Below are 21,689 nucleotides of genomic sequence, written 5' to 3' on the forward strand. Positions count from 1 at the left end.
ATTACGGCGGGCGATCTGGAATAACTGCAGTACAACGGCTATGGCCGCACATGAATGAAGAGAACAGCCGAGAGGGACACATTTCCGAACTTCACAAAATCTATGGTAACTCTAGAAGACCCTCGTGCTGGGCTGGCCTTCAAGCAGCGACGCGTGCGAATGCGACCCGAGACTGAATCTCCTTCAATCCCTCTACGTCCCGGTCATCACCTTTTGTACGAGGAATACAAAAACACTTTTCCCGAGACTCCACGATGCTGAAAGTAAAAAGCCCTCCATCTTCGCCCATCAGATAGAAAAGTAAGGCGAGAAGGATAACCAAAATTGCAGAGGTCTGCCGCCTCTTACGGCACGAGCCCAGAATGCTGCCATGGGCGTCCCAGCTAGGAAGCGGAGAGATTTAGATGTACATAGAACAAGAAGCAGGCCGTCATCTTTCAACGGACAGTCCATGGTGCCGTTGGATCTCATTCGACAATCAAGACGCGATTGCACGAGGTGGGTAGTTGCGGCGGTTGTTTCGTTGCTTTGAAGGCTTTGAGACTGTGCTCCATCCCTCTTCTTCCAATTCTGCAGTTGTGCTTCCTTCTACGGGTTTGTTGCGCCATGATCCATTGGCACGGCTGGGTGGGTTTTGAACAACTTCTTTCGGCTTGACCGCCTTGTCATCAACAGGCCGACTGTCATCACCTTGTTCATTCTCATCATCAGCGACCATGTCGTTCGTGCCAGAGTCGGCGCGTCGTAGAATGTCGTATTTCGGGGTAGGCTGCTGGGAGTTCTCTTCGCCATTCTCCTTCGGTGCCGCGGCTTCGTTAGTATCCTTGCTCGTCGATTCCTTGGATTTTTCAACCTCGGCCTTCTCCTTTGCCAAACGCCGTTCCTCTGCCTTCTCGGCTTTGGCCTTTTCGTCGGCCTCGCGTCTCTGGCGGATGGCTAGTTGGCGCTTCTCCTCCACCTCCTTTTCCTTTGCCGCCGTGTCAACGGGTCGTGCTGCACCGAATGGGCTTGCTTTCGAGTCGGATGCAGGAGCAGGAGACGTTACTGGCTCGGCTTCGGAAACGGTTCTCTTGGCCAGGTTCAATTTTGGCCTTGTCGCAGGAACAGCGGCAGCGGCAGGAGCAGGTGAAGAAGGCTCGCTAGCCTCGGGAGTAGGTGCCTTGGCGGGAGCATCGGGTCGCATTCTAGCTCGCCATTGATTGTCCATTTCCGAAGCGGTAGGAGTTCGCTCGGGCGGGGGTCGTTCAGTATACTCGCGCCTTGGTGGTCGCGACCCGTCCTGAGATCTGCCCTCACCCCATGCTGGAGAATTTCGGCGGAATCCTCCCTCCTTGCTACCTTGCCTACCACCCTCGCGGAGTGACGTCGGGGCCGGAGACACAGGCGACAGCGGTCCCTTTCTCTCCCAGTTGGAAAAGTCCCTGACCTTTCCATCTCCCTCGGCGAATGCACGTCGTGGCCCTCTTTCACTACCGGCGTCAGAAGAGTTGTCGAAATTGCGACCTCCAAAACCGCCAGGCCGTTCGGAGACCCTCCGCTGGGTATTTGGCAGATCTGGAAGAGGACCCTTTCTTGACCAGTCGCTAAAGTCTCGGGTATCTTGCCTTTCTTTGGCTGTCCATCAATCAGTATGCTTGCGTGCCCAGACAATGGTGTGACTTACGAGGCTCAGCGACACTGATACGCACCGAGCGACCGGCCAAGTTGCTTCCACTCAGATCGAGCGCAGCCTTAAGACCATCCAAGGTCGCAAATTCCACATAACCGAAGCCTTTTGGTTTGCGATCCATTTTATCCTCCACAATGCGCACATTGGTCACTTCGCAGTCTCTGAAGAAATCGCTAACGTCTCCTTGCGTAGCATCAAACGAAAGGTTTGCAAGATGGGCGGTATAGGGAGGCTGAGTGGGAAGTGGCAGTTGCTCTCGTGTAGCATAGGTTTCTCGTCTCTCTGCATTTCTAGCATCAGCTTACGGACCATATTCCGACGTGCACATGGTCACGCACCGGAAAATCCGCCACCCAAGCTGGGTGCAGTACTGTAGGTACGTCGCTCGGAGGCATAGGTAGGCCTGCTATCGGAGGCTAAGATTATCAAAAGTCAGCCATAGATCCGGCACCTCGGACAAGTTGTCGTCATGGAAATTCTCACGTGGCAAGGGCATGTCTTCCATTTCGTCCGCCCAGGACCCAAAATCTGTGAGCGTTAGAACATTGACCCTTCCCGGGCGATCTGCATCGCGACGCACTCTCATCCTGCAAAAAAGTCCCGAGGGACATCTTCTGGTTCTTCTTTGGAGCTGCAACATGTCAGCAGGCAGAATAACAAAGGCTCCAAGCGCGAGAATAATGCGCAAGGAAGCGTCACTGTTCGTACCCATGATTGCGAATCTCAGCACGCGCTGGTTGTGCAACCGCTCTGATCCGGGTGTAAGAAAGTGTTACGGTAGCTGAGGACGCCTGTTGGCGTATTCAGACAGACAGGACTTGTTATCGAGAACACGAAGGTGCTGTCGAATGATCTAGGGTAATGGAGACGCAATGGGTGAAGAGGCTGAATGTCCTGCGAAAGTCTGCCCTCACTTTCTTCCGTCGGCCTTGGCAGCGAAAGTCAGGTCGTGTAAATGGGACACAGACAGTGCCGCTTTTAGCTTTTAGATACCCTGCCCACGGCCCGCCCTTTTCCATCAGCTATTACACTTTCACACACCTATAGCCACAGTCGGATTTCTACTGTTAATCTTTGGTGCGCTTTAACTCGTCATAAAGGGGTCTTAGCGTTCAGATCTGATTTCGTTTTTTTGTTATTGCCCTGCTAACCTTACTGTCACGCACTCGCGTCGTGCCTACCACGTTAGCCCGATGGGGACTAGCGCGAACCTCGACACTGCCTGCGCTCGCGCCCTGCCTTCTACTCGCGCAGCCCTCTATCACTAGTTCCTAGTCCTTGACTTAGTTATTTTTCATCAATATGATCCATTGCTATGAGATCCTGAAACTTACGTACCTACCATACGAACTCGTTGTTTACTCTGAGTGGCCTCAAGGTGCAAAACTGTGTTACTTCAACAGTTGATTGTTTTTCTCCTTTAGACACAAACATCTTCTGGCCCAGGGACAAGGCTCGGAATTCGCAGTCTAGTACAAGTGGTTCCTTATTCAAATCGATCAATGAAGCATTCCGAGCGTCGGATGTCTTTTGCCTCGGGGTGTTTGGTTGGGAGGAAATCCTCTCATTGCCCTAACTTGTGAATACCCATTGTAAATCCTTGTTGTGTCCAGCTATAGCGAGGCCAATATGGCACGTCCTTTTGTTAGGAGCAAGATTATACGCAAATGAGATCCAGGCGCTCATCATGGTGGTTGCGACATTGATATCCCGAACGGTCGCACCCTCTACTAGTTGAGGCTACTGAGGCAGGGCTTCAGACCGAGACATCCTGAGATAGCACGATATGATGTTGAGCTTTCGAACGATGCATCACAGACCTACAGCTATCCTCTTTAGTAAACGCAGAGGAATGGCATCATTTATGAGAGGTTGAGGTGGCCAGAAAAACCGAGACGAGATTATGCTCGTGAAAGCGTGGAACCAGACAAGCCTTCATGATCTTTTTGTCCACTTCTCGATCGACCGCATTGCCAAAGTTCTGGACTTCTGAAGGCTCTTTGCCCATGAAGTCTTGATGCTGCCAACCAAAAGACCGTCATGTGGTGTTTTGCAAATACGGACATCAAAGGTCTTCTGCGGCTTGTCAACCAATGCTGATGACAGGATAGGAAAGACTTGATTGGTTTCTGTCGTAGCCCACAATTTGAAGCCCACATTCAGGAGGGAGCAAGAACTCTTCATGCTATTGGCGTTTTGCGTGAGACATAAAAGTAGGTCGTCAAGAAAGAGCGCGGTGAATTGGATCTGTAAGATCCGTCCTGTGACTAGGAGCGCTCCTCTCTGTTTCAAATGGTAGGGAAAATTCGGCCCCTAGGTGTTGATCCTCTATCACCACAGCCTCACCTATCAACCCACTAGCCTGTGTGCCTCTGATCCAGAACATATCTTTGAGATTGTTGAATGTCGTTCAAAGTCACGTACTTGTTAGGTAAGGCCATTGCTGCACTGAGGCGGGCACCATACATGAGAAGAATGAGGTTGAGTCTTTTGCATATTGTGGCGGCTGCTTCCACTGCTCTATTTGTGTATGCCGTACCAATCTCGGTAATGTTCGCGATTTGAACCATCCTGACTTCGTCTGGTGTCCGAACATTGATAGTTGATCCAACGCGGATTGGGTTGTTTCTGTGTCGATTTTCATCGACACCGCATGAGGTGACAATATTGTGTCCGGTTTCCTTGATGGCACCCGTTCCTTTTGTGACAACATGTTCCAACGGTGCGGCAATGACTACCTTAAGTGGATGAAGGCTGCTTGTGATCAATAGAGGATCGCCGCTGTACCATAGCGCACAAAGTGAATCGTCGCTTTCGATCTCCTCTGGAACCAATCTTGTCGTATCTTCACATAATTCATCATTCGCGTACGCCATTCGTTGCGACAGGTTGGTTCCAGCCAATGTTTCCATGGTTTCTGCGTGACCACCCTAGGTCGAGTGAGAGGTGCCGCGCCTTTCGAGATCACAATACAAAAGATAAAATGTACTGCATGGGAGGAAATGGGCCATTGATGTACTGGTTAGGACGTTTCAGGGTCACTCAGCCTTGTCTCGCAGCCCTTATGTAAGCCTTGACAGCCAAACAGAATATAGGCTCTCTGAAGCTCACAAACGCGAGCGATCAAAGAATACACCGTTTTGCAAATTCATTCAACGGGGACCGTCTCTTCCAGGCGCTACATCCCTTTTCGGTCTTTTCACCCTCTTATGCCTTTTGTATATAACAACGCCGCTGCTTACGCTGTTAGATTTCTCCTCGGTACTTCAGAGTTCGGAATGGTCCCTGGAATCACATGTTCCCTTTCGTTGGTATCGGAGAGAAGAACTTGTATTTTGAATCTCCTTCCCCATGGTCGCAGCCCCCCTGGCCGGCTCGTTTCGTGTACTCCTTGCTATAGGACTTCTCTCTCTCGACCACTTCGGAAGCCTGAAGCGGTGACGGACAATCAATGCTGTCACGTCGCTTTGGCGTAGCTCTTCATCATGATTAGGATACTGGAAGTCGAGATTCAAGTGCGATGGAGAGATACCGCATAATGTCTACGAACTACGGTGGTCGTGTTATGGCGCGCTGCTTTATTTTGGTTGAGCAAGAGCGGCATCGTCATTTTCCTGATCGGGAGTGAAGTACGATGACACCCTTGGCGCGAACCTGGCGCGATTCTGTGCCTCGCGATGTGAGGTATGGCAAAGTGCATTTTCCCTCCTCTTCTCCGATCCAAATGCATGGCCAAAGATGGAAAAGCCCAACACTAATAGCCTGGCCGACTCTTTCACCTCTCCAATCTTCTCCTCTCTCGCCGTAGGAGTAGGCACAGGTATTGCAATTCGGGATAAGTTGGAATTGGCCCATTGCTGATCATTTTCGACCAGGGGCTGTTGGAATAGCTTATGGCGGCGTAGCTGGCACTATTCTTTCGACGCCTAACCCGCTTCTATACCCAACATATTCCGGATTACAATGGTTCTGCGCAGGAACTACGTTCTTCTGTTTGTAAACCGCCGTTGAAGGCGTCTCCGAGGATGTTAACCGTTGTCTAGATTGCCGTAGTATCCTCCTTGCGGACCCGAAAACTCGACAGCAACCGCTACATGTGGTTGCTGCGAGTGGGCTTAGCGGCTTCGGTGCAGGTGCAGTTGCTGGTACCTTTTGTGAGTTTGTCTAATGAGCGGGCCGTGGACGTGTCCTGACTGCGGCTAGTGAGAAGAACTGCTGTTATTCCAGGTGGCGTTATGCTGGGGGTCCTGGCTGCCACCTCTCAGACAGTGCTCAACATGAATGGAGGCTCTTTTGAGTTGAATTTCAACGAAATTCCATTACGCTTGCAACGAGGCATAGCCAACCTTATGCCTATGCAATCGCTCTCTGACAAAGAGTATGAGGAATTGCTGACTAGCAAACTTCTCAAGATTGAGGCGCAAATCTCATTGCTGGATGATCAAATCGCAGACCTCCGCGAAGCAAGCCAACAGCAGAATTCTAGCCGGAGGCCGGAATCGTGAACAGATCTGCGTCAGATGGGGAAGCAGCCGTAAAGACTGTTGGAGCACTGCTCTAGCAGAAGACCCGGGGAATTCTTCATCACAAGGTCGATTCGGAACAGGACGTTCGGTCTTTTTGTTCTCTATCTAATCAAACCACAGCTTCGAGCAACAGCACGGTTATCGAGAATCTTTCATTTCACCGCAATGCTTATGAACAACCTCAAGCCACGTCCAAGGAAGCGAGTATCCGAATGTTAGCAATGATCATTATGGACACACTATCGACTGTGTCATGTATGACACTTAAGCAGGCTATCAGTCAATGGCTTTACCGGACTTAAACTCCCGATGACTGGGTAGAAAGGCCCAACCGGAAGAGCAGGAAGTCCGGGCAGCACCTTGTACTTGTACCCAGTGCTCAGGAGGCGAAGTGGAGGATGCGTCTAAAGTCAGTAATTTCGGCTTCCATGACCCGGGGGCTGTGCTGAAATAATACCAGTAGGCATATGAGTATATTGTAGACAGCAGCGGAAAACGAGAACTACAGGTAAGAACTGGATACATAGTTCGGGCAAAGAATGGCGCCGCTTTCAGTGCTCTACATAGCTAAAATCCGGCTGCAGAATTTTGTAGCAGATGTTCGCTCGAAAACGACGCCAATCGTCATGATCTGGAGTGCTTGACCATGTGGTGGAGTGGAACTTAAAAGGAACAATTCCTAATGATCCTTAGGCGTCTTGTGCATTTACCTACTTTGACAAGAATCCAGTAATCCTCGTCTCATGCTGACTCAACCAAAATGACCTGAGATCGAATTGATCTGATTTGACGATGCCTGCGAATCCGGACTTGTCCACTGAGATGGGAGTTTCTCTACTAGAAGTAGGTACCTAGATGGTACATACTGTAGGCTGTGTACTGTAAAACCCTAGGCACTTGTACTGGACAGGATCCCAAGCGAGCTGGAACACGGGCGGCAGGATACCTGCTACCCAGTTAGTGCATTGTACGGTCACCTCTAGGCTAGTGATGCTCTAGGGGCTCTAGGGATGTACTTGGGGTATTTATCCATCCCTGCAGGTGATTTTAGGTCCTTGGTATTGGGTCAAGGCCCAATAAACACGATACCTACAGGTTCTAGGCTAATTAGGCTCACCACCTACCTACTGTATGCTTAAGGTCAAAGCTTATCTGACGCTGCTCTCGCCCAAACTTCCCTGTCCAGTTTATTTATCGATGGCCCGAGCACTGCAATCAGCATTCTTGCTAATCCAGATCCATATCGGTACTGCTGCCACCACTCCGCACCCCATCAGCCGTCGGCCTCGCCGGCAGTATTGATATTTGGCTGCACCATCACAAGCATATCACTGTCGCATTACCAACCTCGTGCGCTTCTAGCCACTGCCGCTTCACCACATCTCAGATCCCATCAAGGCGCGCTTTGGTCGTCGCCGAGTGACGTCCAAGCCCTCGGAGTTGACTTTCCAGGATTCACTTCCGGACACCACTCTCCCCCAACGCAGCGAGATCACTTGTGGTGAGCCAACGACTTTGGAAGATCAAGGATCCATTGCGAATCGTTGAAGGCTCTGAAATAACACCATGCACGCCAATGGCAGATGCTGATCCTTGGGGCAATCCTACTGGGTTTCCAGTCTCCAGTTCCTCAACTTGGATCGCAGACGAGAAGATAGGGAAATAGCCACGAACCAATGATTTCCTGAAGGCCTGAACAGTCTTGTTGAAGACCCCGACTCCAGCAGAATGCCTCTACTGAATGCCACCTCGATCGCGGCAGTCCTGATCCTGCTCTACCTTTCCTCGTTCCTGCTTTTGGCTATACTGCGCATTGCGACTGGGGTATCCATCCAAAGAATTGGCTATTTTAGCTTGAGACACATATCATATACTCCACGAGAAGGTTTAAGGATCGATCTTCGAGGGCTGGGCCTAAGTCCTCATAGGCCAACGTTTGCGCAGCCTACATGGATCAGTCTAGTCTTCGAAGACTTGAAGGTGACAATCGATCCGGCCGTGTATGAGAGCTCCCCTCGGAGACATGACACAAGAGGTGTGGACGTACAACATGCAGCGGATGACAAGAAGAAAGAGATCGGATCATCAAGGCCTGGCGGTAGGAGCAAATTATGGAAAAAATTGACGAATATCAAAGAGTGGCTCAAGCGTATTCACCGACAGATCCATATTCTCCGCATGTTTGATATCAGCTTTATCAACACCTCTGCTGAGGTCGTCGGTGTTGGTTATGTGCAGATTTCCAACTTCCACATGGCAGTCTACACGCGACGGAGGCTCCTTGACCGCGGCCGACTCTTTCGTCACAAAAAGGAGCCACTGGGCACCCAGAAACCGGCCGAATGGGTTTTTGCTGTCCGTAGCGTTCTTTTGGGTTCAGGTGGTCATGATCCTATTGAGATCCTTGACAACATGACTATCAATGTGCACGGGCTTCTGTACAAGGAACGGGAAGGCCTTCGGGACACGTCAATCGCTATCAAGGCTGGTCGTCTCTACGCGCCCGTTGATGAAATTCTTCTTTTCAGGCAAAGAGCACAGAAGATCCAAACAGCGGCACATATCTTCCATCCTTCGAGTCCGGTCGAGGGAATTTCGCTCGAGGACCTGGTCGAAGAGCTTGACCAGCCTGGCAGCAGAGAAGCCTCGATTGTACAAACTGTCGCAGACTCAAAAGAATTCTTCAGCTCAGTATTGCGGAGCGTACAAGAGATTCAGATTGCACTGAGCTTTGTCCGCATATCGAAAGAAATCGTGTCGCTTCGGCAGGCTAATCTCCCGCTCATCGCGAACATGGTAATTCATGAAATCGGCGTCGATCTGCACAGACTTGATCAGAATTCACCGTCTCACCGTACATACTTCTCGAAAGACGACGTCGCCCATCAAGCTCTGGTTGCGGCTATTTCCATCTCAGTCAGCTTGGACGAGGATGATTATCAGACCAACAAGATAATGTACATCCCAATGGCCACGACCACGATCAGAACGACGTTGCCATCCAAGACCATGAACTTTACGCATGAAAACGATGTTGCTGAGAGAAACGCGAATATTCTTTTCGCGAATCTCGTCGTTACTTCTCCGTCTCTAGATCTAGTGCCATCTCACTTGATGAAGTTGCTAGCTGTCGCACAATCTAAGGCTCAGCCCACGCATCGTTCTCCACAAAACAGACACCGATTGATATCGAGACTGCTCCCGAAAGCAAGCATAAAATTTTCCATCCATGAGCCCGTTGTCAGGTTCATACTACCTTTGACAAACTCAGCTTCTGGCGAGTACAACATGATTATCTCCTCGATCACGTCCATGTCTTTGGACGTTGAGTCTTCGCACTCAGCCGGCGGGGAACTTTTGTACTCACTGGGTTCCAACTTCCGGGTCATGTCCCATCAGCTTTACTATCAGGCATCTACAGGCGTCAAGCACAACATAATCGTCATGGAAGCTATGGAAATCAAGGCTCAGGTGTCTGCATCCACAGAGATTGCTGTCAGTATTTCCGGCAATTTGCGTACCTTCTCTGTACTCATGGTACGCGAAGAGGTTAGTAAAGCAATCTACAACATTGTGCGACATTTCAAACGTCGTGTGCCTAGGGATAAATCCAACGCCGCCAGGACTCCGTCAGCATCTTTTTTGCGAAAACTGCCATCGTGGATAATTGAGGCATCCTTCGAAGGCTCTGGATTTAGCCTCGAAACTGCTGGCGTAGATTCTAGTGTATCGAGTCAGACTCGAGGCGTTGCACTGGAGCTTGAATCTTGGACGTCACATTATACTTCCTCTCTCCTGGACATGGCGCGAAAATCAGTTTCACGAAGGAAGGTTAGTGCCACTGCGCGTCTCGAGGATCCGTTGTCGTCTGGCAGACATCTCTCTCCTCCCACATCGCCACCCAGACGTCGACATGATGACCCAACCGACGGACGACGTCTTACCTTGCATGTCAAAGGCCTGGACGGGTACATTATCGAATCTCTGGATAGCTGGGAGCCAAAGCCGTTCACATCCATTCCAAGGTTCGAAGTGGCCTTCAGCACGTCTAGGGACCAACAAGGCCCGCTGTTCCACATCAACTCCTCCATTCGTGCCATCTACCTTGAATTTTCTCTCTACAGGCTCTACTCCATAGGTGTTGCTGGCTCGATCGTGAAGGATACCTTTTTAGGTCCAGCTGCTCCTCCGGCGGATGTACATGCGCACCCGCCTATTGGAACGCCTTCTGCTAATAATGCAAACCATGTGCCTGTTCCTCTGGGCCAAGAGCTTTCAGTCTTCGATATGAAAGCGCATTACATTCAAATCAAAGGTCACATGCCGGCAGATCCGCCAATGATGCTCCAGGTTTATCAAGTAGCTGGTGGACGTCATCGGTGGTCCGCACCGTTCCTGCGAGCTGACCTTGTCCGTTTACATGCTGAAGCACCCTATATGAGAAATGTTTATGCGCGTATCGTGACAACCACTAATCTGCGTCTAGACCTCCGGCATGCGAAGAGGAAAACTCAGCACGGCATGAGTGAAGAACATACAATTGATGTCTCTACCGAATTCATCCGCCTGGCTGTGCCACATGGTTTGCAAATGTACAAGATCTTCGACAACTTCATCAATACTGGAAAAGCAATTGCGCAATTGGGCCACCGCTTCAAGACTAGGACAAACGAGTACATCCTGAAGAAAGAGCCTGTTGGACCAAAGAAAGTTCCCCGGGTCTCCCTTCGATCAAAAGCCCTGTGTTTCCAGCTTGAGGATGATCCTTTCGAATGGAAGCTCGGTGTGATATATCACGCTGGTCGTATCGAGCAAAAGCAACGGCTTGCTCGTGAGGATGCATATCGTTTGAAAGTGAAGAGGTTACAGGAGGATCGCAGGCCGCGGTCGACTTCCAGGTTTCGAGGCAATTCAAGCCGGCCTAATTCGCCAGGTAATATGGAGCGCAACCCCCGACGTTCTAGAAGTGCAGATCTCACACCTCGAAGACGGTCTGCCTCGAGGGGCAGACGGAGGGGATCCACGCGGATCAGATATGACCGTGAAGGTGCTTGCACATTGTCGAGCAGCGCCAAGATTCAAGCAGAGGAGGCGTGGCAGAGACTTCTGGAACACAATTCGCGAAGCTGGAAAAGACGAGTGGACTGGATGATGAAGCTTCAGAATACCACAATGAGGAGCATTCGTCAAATGTTTGCTGGAGCAGATGAGCCACCACACGATAGTGGCGAACACGAAGCTATCTTGGGAGTGCCCGATAGACCTGGCCTAATGACCGCCATTATCAGCGATGTCCATCTGCTTGTCGACAAGCCGTCTTTTCCATTCTCTGAACTGCCTAAATTCCTCCATGACATAGGCAAAGGAATGCCGTACGACACACAGTACGCCCTCCTAGTTCCCTTAGGGTTGAGTCTTGACATGGGCGAGGCGCGCGTCATGCTTCGAGACTATCCTCTCAATCTTCTTCACGTCCCCGCAATTCGACCTGGCCAACCTGCGCATCTGCCTAGTTGGTCACTGAGAACAGATTTTGTCATTGCTGAAGAATACAGAGACGAGGAATCTATCAGGCATGTGAAAGTGGAGGTTGTGCCTAAGGGGCAGCATTTTCAGAGTGGTGAAGAGATCCCGGGCTTTTACATCGATGTCAGACGGACGGTGTCTCCCGTGAAGACGTTTTCAAAACCGGTTGTGGACATCAACACTAGCCTACCAACGACAATATCCTGGGGTACGTCCTATCAGCCGGTCATTCAGGACATGATGATGACGATCGAGGGGTTCACCAAGCCAGAGATCGATCCGTCAGAACGAGTAGGGTTCTGGGACAAGATCCGTATGAGCTTCCATTCACGACTTGTTGTAAATTGGAAAGGTGATGGTGACGTCCAATTGCGCCTTAAGGGGTCTAGAGACCCTTATGTTGTTACTGGATACGGAGCAGGATTTGTAATGTGCTGGAGAAACGATGTGCAATGGTCAATACATTCAAGTGACGATCCGCGTGAGTTTATGACTGTTCGCAGTGGAGAGTACATCTTGGCCATTCCGGACTACAGCCACGAAGCCCGCAACACCCCAGAGCAGAGGGCCACCAAAGAGACAGACAGCATGTCAATCAGCAGCTCGCAGAAGAATGCCGCAATGTTCAAGAAGGTCATCATGAAGGTTTCAGGCAACGTCCAATGGACCGCTGGACTCGTCTTTGAGCGTGCCTTGGACGATGGAGGACGATCTTCTGATTTTAGTCCTCACTATGATGTGATCTTGAAGAATCCAGCAATGATGCATGGTGTCGACATGACAAACTATGATGCATTCCGCGGCTTCAGAAGTCAACACATACACCTCTCAATCGCTATTGCAGCTCCATTCGACCGAGACTGGCTGAGTGCTGATGCATCGCCGTCGGAGAGTTACAACAGCGTCCATCTGAGCCCCAGATTCTTCTCGCACTTTTTCAATTGGTGGTCTTTATTCTCGGGAGTCATGTCCTTACCTGTTAGACAAGGACCCCTGTGGCGAGGTGTGGAGAACTCAAGTAAGAAATTTGGTCGGCACCTGGCTACCATCAAGTACGGCCTTTTACTGTCGCCGCTCTTTATTGCCCATGTCTACAAGCACAAAGACGCCGAAGACTACCAAGAAGATATTGTCTCAGCTACAGGTCTGAAGATCAAGATTGACAGTTTCATGCTGGATCTCCACCAACGGAGAGAATATTTTGACACACTTTCAAAAGGGAAATCTGAACAGATGAGGACAAGCGCCATGAAGATCAATAAAGCTGAGCTTGACTTCATGCGAGCAGATCTTCGAGCTGTAGCCGCCAGCATAGCTGGAACTACAGCAGAGGATCTGCAGAAAGCAACAGACGAAACCCTTTCGTCGTTGCAAGAGGTGTCACATAATATTGACATGTCTCAATTCACCATACCTGATCATGATTTCACGTGGATCGACATGGATGACTTTGTGGAGTTGGACTGGGTCTTGCCAGCCGAGTCAAACCCGGAGACCAAGATATTGCCTCTTGCATTCACACCACGCTTTACTTATTTCCGAGAGACTGATCATGGAGATGGTGGCATTCAAGGCGATGAATCTCGGACGAGCCCTTTCGGGGAGGAAGACACTCATTTCTGTGTCATGTCCCGTCACAATGACCCACGAAAAGTGCAAATGAATCTTGTAGAAGGCAGATTACATGATCTTGAAGATAAACTGCAGGCTCACATGCGTATCATGAGCGATCATGAATTGAAAGTCATCCGCGATGGTGATCATGATCAAGCAGTCATGGAGAAGCAGAAAACATTGGTGGCGCAACGAAAAGAGCTGGACAGCAAACGCAAGTTCTTACAACACGGTCTACAACATTTGATGCGCCATGGAAATCCAGGAGAGCAACCTGAATCAGACAAGAGCAGCTCTCATCGAAATGGAAGCACGGCAACTTCAGCAACTGAACAGCTCGACGCTCAAAACAATGGTAGCCCTCACGTCGACATGGACGCACTATATTCCTCGGCTCCCGACGAGTTCGCCAGTGACTTTAACAATCGCTTCATCATTCACAACGCTCAGCTCAAGTGGCACAACTCGTTGCGAAACATCATTCTTCGCTATACACACCAAGTCAGTCAGCGTAGAGGGTTTGTTTACTATATGTCACGCCGTGCAGTAAAGTTTCTCCTCGATATTGTCGACGAGCAAGCAAAGGCAAAAGAGTTGCGACGAAAGCAGGAGAAAAAAGGCGTTCCGCCCGTTCCCGCCACTCCCAATGTCATCTCTCCTACAGACGAGAAGGACGAGGATTCGGTTGTGCAAGACCGAATCAACCAACTGTTGAGTGATGCCATTCGCTTTGTGCATGTCGGTGACGCAGACCGAGACAAAAGTACTAAAGCAGAATCTACCGATGCTGCCTCGGAAAGGAGGCCTTCGACGGAAGATCTAGGCGACAAGATAGCAGAAAACTTCCAGGCGATGAACAGCTATCATCTGCGTTTGATTGCCCCCCAAATACAGCTACAGAGTGAGAAGAACGAGAAAGCAGTAGTGCTTATCGCAACAAAAGGCATGCAGCTGAAAGTCGTGTCGATCATGGACAAGGCCCGCATATCAGACGACGTTTCCGGTCTCGTTCAACGCCGATTCGCCCTCGACATGGATGGTGCTCAATTCTTTGTCGCTACCCAGAAGACTCTCGCACAATACCTCCACTTGTACTCGGGCAACAGATATGGTAACGCACCAGGCTCTTCTTGGCCGCCATGGGTCTCTCTTGAAGCAATGTTCGACTTCCACCTGGAACCTTTCGGCTTCCAAAGAGTTATCCAAAAGACCTCGGCGAGCTTGCGGTATGAGAAGTACAATCCGTTACGCCTGAAATATAACGAAGAGGTCGAGAGCGATGGAAGCGGCGAGGGCAAGAATCCATCCAGGCGTGAAGACCGGATTGACCACGTATGGGTTGATTTCCCCAGAGTTCGTGCCCGTTGCGACTCGCAACAATATTATACAATGTATATCATTGTTCTGGATCTGCTACTGTACAGTGAACCGCTCGAGAAAACACGAAGCGAACGCCTTGAGAAGATCATGCTAGCGTCAGACTTCAGTGATCTACGAGGAGCGCCGGAGATCGCGCAGAATCTCCAGGAACGCATTCGCCAGCTAGAGGAGATTAAACTACACTTCCAGATCAACGCCAAATACCTTGACAAGCGTGGTTGGCAGGATCGGATAAATCTGGAAAAGGATCTGACAAGTTGCGAAGATGAACTCTTCTTCATCATGAAAGCCATCAATACTTCGCAACAAAGATATGACGATCGCAAATCCTCAGAAACTAGCGGTCTTTTGCGATGGTACTTGAGCGCATCTGAGATTGTCTGGCATCTGATGCTCGACAACGATCAACCGTTGGCAGAATTCCAACTTGGCAATGCTGCGTACGAGCGAGTCGACAACAATGATGGGTCCAATCATAATGCGTTAGGAGTTGAACACATTCGCGGTTGGAATCTTTTGGCCAATGCATTGTACCCTGAGATCATTGGTCCTTACTACGAGCCTGGAGAACGGCATCCAAGCACGAGACAGACACAGAAAATGGTAGAAGTGCAGTGGTACATGCTCGAAGCAATCGCCGGGATTCCCGTGCTCGAGCAATTTTATGTGACGGTGCATCCTCTGAAAGTGCAGCTTGAGCGTGAACTGGGCAAAAAGTTGTTCGAGTATATCTTCCCCGGTGTCGGGTCGAATGCTTTCGAAAGCAACAACTTCTCACCACTGATGGTGCAGAACATGGCACCACTTGATGAGGGTAATGATCAAGAACTCGAGGACGCCCAAAACGCTCTGATGTCGGAAACCGACCTTCGTGGGCCTAGCATGGAACAGAAGCGGGACGCATCTCCAGGGGAGATAGCACGAAGGCTCAAGCCGACGTACCGCCTTACGTATAAGGAAAAGGCCACTCCATCCACCACGCAGCCCAAGTATAAAGGACTGGGCATTGGATCTGAGCATCATAAATTCTTCAAGCATTTCAACGCGTCAAATCCCCGAGCAGTATTGAGAGAGCCAACACGCAAAGGCTCCTCAGGCAGTCTTCGCTCCAACAAAAAGAACAACGCCTCGTCGGGCAGTCTCGTGACTTTAGGTCATACAGAAGAGAAGAAGCTCAATATGCTTCATCGCACCACGAGTAGAGAGCGCGGTGCGCTCATCAAGAAGAGCAGGGACAAGAAGGAAAAGCCGTCAGACGACCTGTCACAGATGATGTCCCGTGCATCGAACTATATGACTCTTGCACATGTCAAATTGAACACGTTTATCATTTGCCTCAGCTACAAGGGCAAAGGAGACCGCAATATCGAGGACCTTCACGACTTTGTATTCCGCATGCCGACTCTTGAATACAGGAACAAGACATGGAGTAACTTGGACCTCGCGCTCAGATTGAAAAAGGATGTGATTCGTGCGTTGATCAGCCATACGGGCGCCATCATCGGTAACAAGTTTTCCCACCACAAGCCGAACAAGAAGCAGGTCGAGCGGTTGAAGGAGATTGCCATGAACAGCACCATCCCAAACAGTGATATCAACCTACAGCTGTCGAACACGAGCGAAAACACCAGTCTCTACTCTTTCAGCCAGGACAGTAAGGACGACGACTTTGAGTCGTCAGGGATATCGTTCCAGAGTCCAACGACGCGTGAGAACGGGCATGGCAAGATGCCGGCTTTTGGCGGAGCTGTACCGAGCCCACTGTTGCGTAGTGGCAGCTGGAGCTCGACTAGCTTGTCCAAAGGGCCCGTGTTGCCGGCACCCAGATCGATCCCGCCACCGACGACGCCAAGTTCGACCGGGTCGACGGATCCTCCTCTGTTCAGACCGAGCACCGCGACTTCACAAGCACAGTCCAGTGGTGGTGGACAGAGACATTCGCTCAAGGACACCATCGGACGCCATTTTTCGAGCGAGTCATCCAAGGGTCGCGTGCACTTTGGACCGCTAAGTCTCGGCAAGAGCGAGAGCCACAAGGAGGGCCTTAGCACCGCAAGCCATGGGCGTGACGGACAGCATGACGACGGCGCGGAAAGCGACCCCGAGGGCCATCGCAGAAAGGGCGTGCTATTGTTGGGGAAGAAGGTGCTTAATCGGCTAAGTTAGGAGCGCGGCTGACGGTGGACCGAGTCACTTGAAGAGACGTTACGGCATGACATTGAAATTCAGGCTGCTGATGGGTGTAGAACACATACAGGTACCTAACTGACCTCATACAGAAAAGAAAAAGGGGAGTTGGTGACGAAGCAACCGATTCATGAATGAAATGTTCATATGGGTGGCGTCACTTTGATATTTGCATAGCTTTTTGTACTTTGTCCAGTAGCAATAGTTAGTTGTAGTTGTAGTTGGTGAATAGTACCTACTTGTCACTGTATGAGTGTTGACAAGTAGACAAGTGCTTTCAATACAAGTGGTGACAAGTAACGTGTGATTTATTTATACATAGGTGTTGACCGGTACCTTTGAATACAGAATCCAGTGGGTCGGTGGCCAATAAGTCAGGCAGGTCAGGAGGTAGCTAGGTACTGACCAGGCTTTCCCTTTGAAAGTCGGAAGTCTGTAGGTGGGTATGATGATACCTTTAGGGAGATGTGCACCGATTCAGTTTTTATGCCACCAGGTGCGATGTGCAACATGCAATACGCAATATCCAAACTCATCGCTCAGGCATTCTTGGTGTCATCATCATCGCCCTGCTGGGTGTCGTTGTGGTCTGGTTTTCCGTCTCCGTTTCCGTCCGCACCATCATTATCACCGTCATCATCATCCTTGTCGTCACCATCCTCTCCCTCAACATAGTCGAACGCACCCTTTTTAGGCCGCGGAGTGGTCCAATTCTGCATAAGTTCGTTGACGACGACTTCGTCAAAGGACGGAAACACGTTCACGACGTTATCGAAGAACATGATGCCGCAACTCAATGTGTAGATGGTAGCTTCGATCTTGGTCCCGACGCGCAGGTATGTCTGCAGGAGTTCCTCGACGAGGAAGACGTATTCCTTGGTAGGTTTTGGGGAGGACAACAGCGCCCGTTGTTTCTGCTCTTCATCGGTGAGATCTTCGGGCTGCGAGTCCGGGTTCGTCCATGACTTCGCGTACACGCGACCCACGGGCCGGAAGTTGGACGTCGTGCTGGTGTAGATGGCCTTACAGTCTGGGGTGGGCGGGTCGATCCTGGTGATTTCAAAGCCGGCCATTTCCTCGATCTCAGTCACGGCGACGGGGGTGCCGCTTCTGACAGCGTCCAGGTACGCCTGGTAGACAGATTCGTCGGCCGCGCCCGCCACACCGAATGACATGACTTGTTCGGCTTCTTCTCGCTTCATCCCCACGAATACCGCCTCATTGTGAGTATCCGGTTCGGTCTCCCAGTCCGTGAGGGCGTCGTAGTTTTCGGCATAGTAGCCGCCGGACAAGGTTGAGCATGCGATGTTGAAGTCGCCAGGGAGACGACGGATGGCTTCGGTGATGTGCCAGAGCTCCGAGGTGGCGGAGCGGCAGAAATCGCGGGTTGTGAGGACGTCGGTCTGGTATTCGGGGCACACGTCGTGCTGCAAGAGGTAGTCGAGGAAACGCTCGAGGGTGGTGGTCACCGTGGATACTTCGTCTGGGGTCTCGCAGCCGTAGATGGTGCGGGATCGGCGGCTGAGAAAGCTGCGCATGACTCCGTGGAAGTCGACGTCGTACAGACGTGTCGAGGAGGAGAGGTCATATTTGTCTTTGCTGGCTGAGGCTTGCGAGAGGACCGCGGCGATTTGGGCGTTGTCGAGATCTTCGGTGTCCGGGGCACCCTGATGTGCCCTGGGCCCAATATTGACGCCGCCGTAGACCAGCCATTTGAAGAAGATATCTCGCCGTTCAGGAGTGAGTTTGCGCGTCCGTTCGAAGCGGCCTACTGCGGTAATGATTCGGTCGACGAAGGGTATGGACCTGGTATTGGCTGTCAGTGATGGCGGAGGCGGAAGAAGAGGGTAGAGCTGGTCGTCTCTTACGGATTGTAGAGTTCTTGATTTTGGGCATGCTGGTCTGGGGTCATGGGTGCATCTGCGAAGAAGTCCTCGAAGCCAGTGGGTTTTCCCTGGAGATGGTGGTCAGCGTGGCAAACTGGAGAAGATGAGGAAGACTTCTTTCTGTTCGTGAAAGTGCAGAGAGATGAAACTCACGAGCCCTCGTTTGGAGGCTGGCCGCTTTTTCTTCTTGTTCTTCTTCTTCGTCTTGGGTTCCAGCGGCGGAAGCTCAACGGGTTCGCCAAACTCGGCCTCGTCTGCATCGTCTGCATCGTCTGCAACTACAGCGGGAGCCTCTTTGGCAGCAAGCATAGTATCTGCGTCCGCAGGGCTGGCTCGTGGCGACTGGGTCTCGGCGGTGTTCTGGTCATTGAGATCGACGGCGGCTACAGAAGCAGCCAGCTGGTCGTTTTGACTGGGAGACATGTTTGCTTGGGCTTGTGTGGATGCAAGACCAAGTCAAGAGGAGTAATCCGTTCTAGCACAGCATCACTTGGGCGAGGATGAAGCGAGATCTGAGGGGTGAAGGTGAAGAAGCCCAGGTTTGTGTATTGGCAAACAAGATCCTTGTGTTGTCGGTGAGCATCATTTCACCTGGCGCAAACAACCAGCGGGGTACGGTGAAGGTGAAGTCAAGACCAGAGTTTTGGATTCAAGCAAACATTAGTTAAGACACTCGGTCGTGGTGATCGGTGGTGACGCGGAGGCTCTGTATCTGCATCCATACCTGTATATGGAGTGAGATGAAAATGTTGACTGTCGTCTACATTACCTGAAGCACTTTACTCGGCTGGGTCAGGCTAGTGGTTGGGGTCAAAAGTACCGTGCACCAGGGGCCGCCGGTACCTGGACAAAGCTCCCCGAAGCGGCCGCTGTTAGTGACTATTCCAGGCTCCCGCCACCGCCTAAAAGGCTCCCGACATACCCTGCCCTCGCCTACACGAGGTTATGGACCACGCCTATACCTCAGCCTAATGGGAGCCTCAACGGAAAACCCCCGGTACCTGAAGAGTCCTTATGTCTCGCTAGCGTCACCCGCTCATCTCACCCAAACACTCGGCCCACGTTTTTGTTCTGCCCGTCGATCTTTCGAGGAAATTCCAAGAACCAAGAAACCAAAAAGGATTGACTCCATCCCCCGGAAATCCGTGCATGCGCCCTCGGCACTCGTAAGACAGGGTGAGCTTCTTCTTTCTCCTCACGGGCATGATGTTTCTGTTCTGAGTTGATTTGATTCGCTTCGCATCTTGGCCTTTTCCTCTGTTTCGTTCATACAGGTGCTCTTTCTTACTACCCCCCGCTGCACGACGACGAGAAGATGGCGACCAGTCCGGCACCACCCCCACCACCTGGCAAGAAAGTCGCTCTGATGCCTGCAGAGTCGGAACTTGTTGCCTTTGACCACAGTGCTGCTGGACAGTAGGTTCTCTTACCTCCCTCTTACTTTGCCAAAGGAACGTGCGTGGGTAGCTGACCGGAAACTTTTATAAAATCCAGTCAAGGAATCAGTTCCAACGCATCGGGTTCCCTAATAATCAAACCATGCATCCAAGCCGAGATCGATTTCTACGAGTCCGCCAAAGCTCATCCTCTCTTCCAGGCGCACATGCCGACCTTCATCGGGTCGCTGTCGCAGCATGACGGCGACCAGGGCGATGCGGACGGCTCGATGACCTCGCCAATCTCCGCCGCGATCAATGCCACGCTGACGACGGCGACGACGACCATGCCCGCTCCAGGCCTGAGCAAGCGCATGTCGTGGAAACCCTCTGGCGGCAAGAAACTCTCGACCGGGTTGGCGATCGTGCTCGAAAACGTCGCTGCCGGCTTCAAACACCCCAACGTACTGGACGTCAAGCTCGGCGCACGCCTCTGGGCCGACGACGCCCCGCGCTCCAAACGGCAGAAACTCGACGAGGTTGCGAAGCGTACCACGACAGGGAGTCTGGGGCTCCGCGTGGCGGGCATGAAGATCCGACTCGAAGGGCAGACAGAGACAAGCAATAGCAATAGCATGGCAACGACGACGACGGCAGCACCACCACCACAACAAGAAGTACGAGAAGCAAGAGAAGATCCAGCGCACGTCGTGATCAAGAACGGATACAAGTCGTACACCAAATTCTATGGACAGTCCTTCGACCAGCACACGGTCGTCGACGCCTTCACGACGTACCTAGGCGGAGTGTACCACGATCCCCAGTCAGGCAAGAAAAGGCTCCGGCGCAAACACGCCCCCGAGATCGCCAGGCGCCTCATCCGCGAATTAGAGAGTATACAGTACGTGCTCGAGAACGAGGAGAGCCGAATGTACAGCGCGAGCGTATTGATGGTGTATGAGGGTGACGAGGAGGCCATCGAGGTTGCCCTTGAAGAAGAGCTTAAAGATGAGGCGGAGGAGCAGCACCAGCACCAGCACCAGCACCAAGGAACAACCACCGCCAACGACCTCAACCATGACATTGAAAAGCCCGGCGCCAACGCTGTAGATGTGGTCGTCAGTGGAGGTGATGGTGGTGGTGGTGGTGGTGGTGGTGGCGGTGGTGGTGGTGACGACGATAACGACATTGGCATTGATGACGACGACGAGGACGACGACGACGACGACGAAGTACCTCCAAAAGTCCACGAGGTCAGACTGATTGATTTCGCACATGCATCGTGGACGCCGGGCCAGGGTCCAGACGAAAACGCGCTCATGGGAGTCAGGAATATCTTGCGAATTTTACGGGACCTGGTGGACTAGGTTTCTATGTACATGGCAGAGGGACGGGAAACGATACAACATGCGCCGTATATGATTGTGGGACCAAAAAATCAAATCAAGGTATACAAGGTTAAAATCATGGACAGGCGCTTTTGACATCGATCGTGTTAACTAAAACGGTGCGGTTATTATTCCAC

The 21,689-nt window shown here is 51.4% G+C and overlaps 6 protein-coding genes across 6 annotated transcripts; 3 read left to right on the forward strand and 3 right to left on the reverse strand.

Annotated features, from left to right (window-relative positions):
* Window positions 1–478: 478 nt before the first annotated feature.
* Window positions 479–1,790, reverse strand: PV08_01836 (uncharacterized protein; the record flags this gene model as incomplete). Its single annotated transcript, XM_016376196.1, has 2 exons — window positions 479–1,614; window positions 1,664–1,790. 2 exons carry the CDS (start codon window positions 1,788–1,790, stop codon window positions 479–481), a joined length of 1,263 nt encoding a protein of 420 aa, XP_016241472.1.
* A 2,236-nt stretch (window positions 1,791–4,026) lies between these two features.
* Window positions 4,027–4,581, reverse strand: PV08_01837 (uncharacterized protein; the record flags this gene model as incomplete). Its single annotated transcript, XM_016376197.1, has 1 exon — window positions 4,027–4,581. One exon carries the CDS (start codon window positions 4,579–4,581, stop codon window positions 4,027–4,029), a length of 555 nt encoding a protein of 184 aa, XP_016241473.1.
* An 826-nt stretch (window positions 4,582–5,407) lies between these two features.
* On the forward strand, window positions 5,408–6,174 carry PV08_01838 (uncharacterized protein; the record flags this gene model as incomplete). The annotated part of the gene is made up of 4 exons (XM_016376198.1): window positions 5,408–5,489; window positions 5,545–5,661; window positions 5,713–5,823; window positions 5,873–6,174. 4 exons carry the CDS (start codon window positions 5,408–5,410, stop codon window positions 6,172–6,174), a joined length of 612 nt encoding a protein of 203 aa, XP_016241474.1.
* A 1,749-nt stretch (window positions 6,175–7,923) lies between these two features.
* PV08_01839 (uncharacterized protein) lies at window positions 7,924–16,881 on the forward strand (the record flags this gene model as incomplete). The annotated part of the gene is made up of 1 exon (XM_016376199.1): window positions 7,924–16,881. One exon carries the CDS (start codon window positions 7,924–7,926, stop codon window positions 16,879–16,881), a length of 8,958 nt encoding a protein of 2,985 aa, XP_016241475.1.
* A 560-nt stretch (window positions 16,882–17,441) lies between these two features.
* PV08_01840 (uncharacterized protein) lies at window positions 17,442–19,211 on the reverse strand (the record flags this gene model as incomplete). The annotated part of the gene is made up of 3 exons (XM_016376200.1): window positions 17,442–18,708; window positions 18,771–18,856; window positions 18,942–19,211. The coding sequence occupies 3 exons, from the start codon at window positions 19,209–19,211 to the stop codon at window positions 17,442–17,444; spliced, it is 1,623 nt and encodes a 540-aa protein (XP_016241476.1).
* Window positions 19,212–20,103: 892 nt separating this feature from the next.
* Window positions 20,104–21,531, forward strand: PV08_01841 (uncharacterized protein; the record flags this gene model as incomplete). Its single annotated transcript, XM_016376201.1, has 2 exons — window positions 20,104–20,204; window positions 20,283–21,531. The coding sequence occupies 2 exons, from the start codon at window positions 20,104–20,106 to the stop codon at window positions 21,529–21,531; spliced, it is 1,350 nt and encodes a 449-aa protein (XP_016241477.1).
* Window positions 21,532–21,689: the final 158 nt, after the last annotated feature.

Source organism: Exophiala spinifera (assembly GCF_000836115.1).
Source record: "Exophiala spinifera strain CBS 89968 unplaced genomic scaffold supercont1.1, whole genome shotgun sequence".
In the NCBI taxonomy this organism is placed as follows: Eukaryota; Fungi; Ascomycota; class Eurotiomycetes; order Chaetothyriales; family Herpotrichiellaceae; genus Exophiala; species Exophiala spinifera.